Here is a 7,163-nt window from a genome sequence, read left to right on the forward strand (position 1 = left end):
GAGTAAGGGTATAAATTGATCGTCCTGGAGCAGGCGACCCTTCTTTGATGCCCTTATCTTTCATAGGGACATTGGAAGATGTCTCATCTCTAAAAAAGTTTCCTGGCTTCCAAGGAGGATGAGGTCTAGATTGGAGGGATGGCTGAGGTTGTTGTGGCCTAGGCAAGGACGAATGATGCCGTCCTTGAGGAGAAATAGATCTTTTAGTGTTTGCTTGCCTGGCCAAATGGTAGGTGGATTTGAAGATGGAGTCATAATCTGGGGTTTCTGGTGGTGAATATGTGGAAGGGAATAAGACAGGTGAATATGAGGGGTATGGTTTGGCATACATGGATAATGGGTCTATGGACAGCGTCTGGGGTACAGTTGTTTTGCTTTTGTCCATCTCAATTTGTCGAAGTTGAGCCTTGACTTGATCCAATTCTCTGTTCTTCTTTTGGAATTCTGGGCCAAAGTAGCGATTGTCAATGTAGGCCTTGAGTTCTTGATCAAGTTGAAAAGCTTGTGCCGAAAGTCGATCTTTGAGTTCAGCCACTTGTTCTGCCATAGAACTTAATTGTACTGAGAGACCCTCAGTTTTCTCTACAAGAGTATCAAGAGTGTGATCTATTCGGAGCAGTACTTTATTTTGGCTGACTGCATTATCTGTATGCCAATTGAGCACTTCTTCTTGAGGAGTTGTTGCTTGATGTCCATGTGGAGTGATTCCTTGAGGTATCACATAAGGTCTCCTTGTGATTTTCTTTTCATCAGTTTGAGTCACTAAAGGTGGGAATTCTTCCTCATAAGATCTGAGGGTGGCGATACATGAGATTGCATCAACTGGCTGAAAAGGATAATCTGCAAAGCTTTTCCGAGACAGTTTCGTTTTCTTGAGCATTGGCTTCTTTCTGAGCATTGGAGCTGATTCAGCATCATCAGGAGGCCCAGGTCTTTTAAAAGAGCATGGGGCTTGTAACAACTTCTTCTTCTTTTTCTTGTTCCTTCGTCTTCTAGCATAATCTTCATCATCAGTGTCACTCCATTGATCAGCACAGTCACAGTCAGAATCACACATAGAGGGATCAACATCCCAAATGAAGTGGCCATTTACGTGAGAGACGTAAACAGGTTTTCCATTCCGATTTCTATCTAATATATTTTTAAAGAACCTTAGAGCAAAAACTCATATTTATCATGCATGATCTTATTTTTGGCGTTTTTTATTTTTATTATGGAGAAGGGATTGGGGTAAGATGGGGATATGGAGAGCGTGTGAGCTCTACCAACTTGTAAGATCAGTTAAAGACAAATTGGACTGTCCAAATTTTTCATAAATCGGACCCTACGAATTGTTTAAATTTGTTCAAAAAAATTTTATAATAATCAATTCGGACTCTTCGAATTACTTTTTCTATTACTAAAAAAAAAACAATATGAACAGTCCGATTTATACTGTCCAAAATTTAAAATTTTTCTCCTAAAAAATTGGACCGTCCAATTTGCCACTTATATTTTACTTTACAAACAATTCGCATGGTCCGAATTATTAACATCATAATTCACAAAAAGCTGTCCCATATTATGATGTAGCACTCCCATATCCCATAACGGAGCACTACACACTCATATGTTCCATAACAAAAAAAATCAACCTATTTTTAGAGATACACAAAACATAAAAAAAAATTGTCTTGAAATATAAAAATTTTAGTATTAATAATAATCAACGGTCTATAATAATTTTATTTTTTGAAGGGATGATCAGTCATGAGCGGTGTATATATGGTACTAAAAACAATAATATTATTTTATTAGTATGTCCGAGAGATATATACCATGTCTAGTCATAAGCTTCTTCTTCCATCATATTATATATACTTTAAATTTCTCTCTCTATCTCTATCTCTATCTCTATCTCTGTCTCCAATTATTTTATCCTTGGCAAAGAACAAAACCATTCCGGTTTCTAGTTTCAGCTAAGTAGCTTTAAAGGTGTCACAAAAACTAGTAGCATATCTCTCTCTCTCTCTATTCCCCCCATTTATAATATGTTCCTTTCTTCTCCTTTCAAGGGACATTGTGTACTTTTATTCTCGTTATTGTTATTGTTCTTGTTCCAACTAGACAACAAGATGCATCATTTTAATTTTTCTCCTATATAGTTTAAATCTTTTTCTTTTTTTTTTATTTAATAGTTCTATTTATAGTTGTATTAATTTGTGGTGTTATATGGATCTTGGTGTGGTGGGTTTTGATGGGTTGGTGGGTTCAGAAGCTGGGTTTGTTCCATTTGGATCTGGGTTCCTTAAGCATCAAAGATCTGAACAAGAAGAGGAGGTGAGTAATATTAATGATCATAATAATAGAAGAGGGGCAAAACTGTCAAAGGTTAATATTACTAGTGGTGATGATGATCATGATGATGTCATCACAACAACAACATCAAAGGGAATGTTGTTTTTTCAGAATCATCAGAGGAACAACAACAACAATAGCTCTTGTTGTAATGTGTTGTTGAGATCTAATAATAATAATAATAATAATAATGGAAATGACAATGTTGCCATTGCTCTCTTCAATGATGGTGGTGAAGAACAAGAAGGAGAAGAGAAGATGCTGAGTTTCTCAACAACACCAACACCAAAGTCAGAGTCTTTGATTGTGGAAAAGGCTTCCTCAAATGCTACATTGCACACTTCTTATCACCCTTTCTCTAGTTACAACATAAATAATGCAGGTATATTTATTTATTAATATTGCTTTTAAAAAAAAATATATTTGAGGTCTTTTTTGTTGTTATTAAGTCATTTATAATAATGGGTTATTTTTATTTGAATTTTTTTGGGGGTTTATGGATGGTTGGATTTGGATTTGTAATTTGTAGGTTAATGAGTTTTTGGTATTTTTCTTGAAAATGGTTCTTTTTTTTTTTTTGTAATCTAGTAAAAAAATTTGTGTTTTTTTTGTTGATGGTCATCCTACAGTACCTGTGTGGAAGGTCTTTTCATGGAAAAAAATATATTTGAGATATGGCATGTTTTTCTGAAGTCTTGTCAAGAATAAAATAAATAACTAAATAAATAAATAAATAAAAAAGAAATTCTTCCAAAGAAACTATATTCCTTGTTCCTGTTTTAGGGTGAGGGATGTAAGCAAAATTTTGCACTAAAACCTAGAGTATACCAAAGGAGAAAAAGGGAAAAAAAAAAAAAGAACATATGAGAGAAGCTTATTGAAGCTATTATGATAGGGAGCATGAAAAAGAAAAACAAAGCTACATAATTTGATTGGCTCTTTTACCTTATGTTATCTTCTGTACTCCTTTACTATAAAATCCTCTTTTCCATGTCTTCCTCAAACCAAAAAAGTTGACCTTAACGGTTTTTTTTCCCCCTCAAATCAAGATAGTAAGAAGTTAATCAAAAATGATATTTGTATATTAAAATTAGCTACTAAATCAGTGTGTATGAATATATGTGTGGTTTAATTTATTTTCAATGTGTATTTATATTTCAACATGTATTTTATACTGGTGGCTGATTTTGTTGTACACGTAGCATAATCGAAAAATTAATAGATAATTAAAATGCTACCTTGTGCCAGCATTTGTTTTGATGTTTCTTTTAAGCTGTGAAATGAAATAAGTGATTAATTTTAATGTACTGACAGTAATTTTACACGGTTATTTAATCAAATGCTTGTGTTTTTAGTATTTTTGAAATATTAAATGATTAAGTTAAACTTTTTATTACAGTAAAAGTACATAACAAAATCAATATTTTTATTTTTAAATTTATTCATAAAATTTTTTAGATAATAAATGGGTAAACCAAATACTTTCTTAATATAAGATAGAATACATGATTATTAAGCCTTTGAATGATGAATAATGAAACAGGTTACAATAACAGTAATTGGGGAATGAACGTGAACGTGAACATGAACATGATGAATAATAATGTGGGAAGAGTGGTAGGAGCTGCATTATTCACTCCCTCACAGTGGATGGAGCTGGAGCACCAAGCACTCATTTATAAGTATATCACTGCAAATGTTCCTGTTCCTTCTCATCTTCTTATTCCAATCAGAAAAGCCCTTCACTCCACTTCTCCATTCTCTAACTTTCCTAATCCACTTCTTAGACCCAATCCTTGTAAGTATCTTTCTCTTCTTTTCCTTTTTCTTCATTTCTTACAAAATTTGCATTCTAAGATTTAGATGTAGATCAAAATAATCCCAAAACATTAAAACGATGAAAGAATCTCTGAAAGAATTTGGAAATTTGACAAACGTGATCGAGCCTTAAATAGTTTTGTTTTTGTTGACAGAAGAGGCCGACACACGGCACATTTTTGTCAACAAAATCAAAACTATTTCACATTGGTCATTTTTTTTTATTGAGAAATGCTATAGGATTATCAGAATTTATTGTTTTTTAGTCATCAGTTAGCCATTAATATTTAAAAATATAGGATAAAGTATGTTGTTGGATTACTAAACGAAATAATAAATTCTGATTATCTCCTAGCATTTTTTCTTGTCATTTTTTAGAGTTATTTTCATAGGCATCCAAATCGGGTGTAATTTTGGTAATTCACTCGTTTATATAGTAGAGACTCATACACAGTTGTTTTCATGAGAAATTGATAACTGCTTTCAGCTATCAATTTCACCTAAAAACAACTATGTGTGAGTTTAACACAAACCTTGTCACTAGATATTGTGTTTTAAATAAAATGAGTACACGAAATATTTCTTTGCAGTGGGATGGGGAGGTTTCCATCTGGGATTCTCGAGCAGCACCGATCCGGAGCCGGGTCGGTGCAGGAGAACCGATGGGAAGAAATGGCGGTGCTCGAGGGACGCAGTTGTGGACCAGAAGTACTGCGAGCGTCACATGAACCGAGGCCGCCATCGTTCAAGAAAGCCTGTGGAAGGCCAATCAGGCCATGCTGCTGCCGTCACCACCACCACCACCACCACAACCACCACTTCTAACTCAAAGCTATTGTTGCCTAACAGCAACAATTCAAGTTCTTCATTTTCCATTGTGGGGAACACTGCTTCCAACAACAACAGCAACACTATTTCATTTGGAAACTGCCATGAACACAAGAATGTTATTCAGCAGCAGCAGCCTGTTGCATCTGATGCTTCTGCTGCCAATAATATCAGCAGGTGCGCCACTAATTACTAATTTATTTTTTCTTGTTTTGTTTAGAGCAAATTACTTAAAAATAGGTAAATTATTCAACTTTCTTGAAGTTATACTCATACTTGCTTCCTTAGATTATAAGAGGTTAGAGTATACTTTTTTCTTCTTTTTCTTTTTAAACCTTTTTCCCATTAAGTGGGGTCGGCTACATGGATTAAGACGTCATTGCATCATGTCCATGCTTTGAGATGCGACTTTGTTTTACGTTGGCTGTCGCAGGCTTAACACAGCCTAATATGGCTTCAAGGACGTCATTGCGTCGTGGCCATGTATTGGGATGTGACATTGTTTTACGTTGGCAGTCGCACAAACCGAACAACCCTTGTTTTTCCGGGCTTGAGACCGGCTATGTGAACATAGGCCGAGTTAGGTTAGAGTATACTTTTAAAAAAGAAAAAGATGTGTTGTGCAATTTAACTTTAAAAATGTTGTGAAAATGGGAGACGTTAATGTTCCTATCCTTTTTTAATTATGCAATAATAATTGATGTGTTAAATTGCACACATTATATGTAGTACCATCTTTTTCTTTATTTGGAAGCAACTAAGAAATTCTCTTGGCATTCATTCCTACCTCCTTATGCATGTTCCCTCTTTTAGTGTTTGTGTTTCATCTTCTAATCAAAGAATCTAGTATTTCTTGTTCATCTTTTTTGGCAGATAGTGACTAGTCAATTTTGACATGGTGGTTCATATGCTTTCAATTTTTCTTAAAAGAAAAAGATGGTCTTAAGGCATGTCAATTTTTGTTTGTTACTTTACCCATGTGTTTAAAGTGTGCCTTTTCAACTCTGCATTATTCAATGTTATTTAGAGTTTAATTTTAATGCTACTAATAATATAAAACATTTTGCACAGAAAAACTGTTTTATACTAATAATGTATTAAAATTAAATTCAAGTTCTTAATTACTATAATGCAGGATGTTTATGAAGAAAGAGAACAATAATGCAAATGAGAGTTGTTCATCACTACTTCCAATGCTACCACCAAACCTTGATCTGAAACCAAAGGAAAACCCATTCATGATTCATAACAACAACCATGAATTTGGAGTTGTGACTTGTGATTCACTCCTTAACCCTTCTTCCAATAATAAGAGCAATGATTCACAAAACAATTCCCTAAGGCATTTCATTGATGAGTCAACACAATTGTCAATCTCAATCCCAAATCATCAATTCATGCCAACCAATGAGAAAGTGACACTCTCACCTTTGAGGGTATCATCATCAAGGGAGTTGGAATTGGAATTGGTAGACCCTATTCAAATGGGGTTAGGAGTTGGAATTGGTGTCAACAACAACATTGTTAGACAACCAAATTGGATTCCAATTTCATGGGAGAGTTCAATGGGTGGTCCACTTGGTGAGGTTCTCAACCTTAATAATAATAATAATAGTAATAACAATAATAAGGGTTCTATGAACCTTATTAGTAGTGATGGTTGGGACAATAGTCCTTCAATAGGGTCATCACCTACTGGGGTGTTGCAAAAGACAACAGCATTTGGTTCACTCTCTAATAGCAGTGCTGGGAGTAGTCCAAGGGCAGCAGACAACAACAAAGGAGGGGCAATCTTGTAAAATCATCTCTTGTAAACACAAAGTACTGTGTGTGGAATGTGGATGTTTGCTTCATGCTTCACATTAATATTCAGTTTTTTATTTATTTTTATATAATATATGGTAATATTAGAAGTTGGATGAGATGTGTTATTTACTTATTTCTTCTTTTTTTAAAAAAAAAAACAATTACTAAATGTGATTTTGTTTGTTTGTATTTAACAGCAAATGATGATGATGGTTGGAGTGTGTGGACATGGTATTTTTTTTTTTTCAAGGTGATGAATTTTTTTTTTTTTGGATGAAGGTGGGGACTTTGATTGAATGACATGACAGTAAATATTAATTTGAGTTATACAAGTGAAATCCCCATCCAAATACAAAGCATTCCACATGATTTAT

General features: G+C 34.2%; 1 protein-coding gene across 1 annotated transcript; it reads left to right on the plus strand.

Moving 5' to 3' along the window:
* The first annotated feature begins 1,840 nt into the window (after positions 1 to 1,840).
* On the plus strand, positions 1,841 to 6,907 carry LOC107605578 (growth-regulating factor 7). Its single transcript, XM_016307492.3, has 4 exons — positions 1,841 to 2,719; positions 3,881 to 4,135; positions 4,746 to 5,160; positions 6,119 to 6,907. Exons 1-4 carry the CDS (start codon positions 2,212 to 2,214, stop codon positions 6,780 to 6,782), a joined length of 1,842 nt encoding a protein of 613 aa, XP_016162978.1. The 5' UTR covers positions 1,841 to 2,211; the 3' UTR covers positions 6,783 to 6,907.
* The last annotated feature ends 256 nt before the right edge of the window (positions 6,908 to 7,163 follow it).

The sequence above is a fragment of the Arachis ipaensis genome, chromosome B6 (genome assembly GCF_059453495.1).
Source record: "Arachis ipaensis isolate K30076 ecotype BB chromosome B6, ASM5945349v1, whole genome shotgun sequence".
NCBI lineage: Eukaryota > Viridiplantae > Streptophyta > Magnoliopsida > Fabales > Fabaceae > Arachis > Arachis ipaensis.

Coding starts and splice junctions, on each gene's coding strand:
- LOC107605578 (XM_016307492.3), top strand. CDS start 2,212: ATGGATCTTGGTGTGGTGGGTTTTGATGGGTTGGTGGGTTCAGAAGCT. Junction 2,720..3,880: donor TTACAACATAAATAATGCAG/GTATATTTATTT, acceptor ATAATGAAACAG/GTTACAATAACAGTAATTGG. Junction 4,136..4,745: donor ACTTCTTAGACCCAATCCTT/GTAAGTATCTTT, acceptor ATTTCTTTGCAG/TGGGATGGGGAGGTTTCCAT.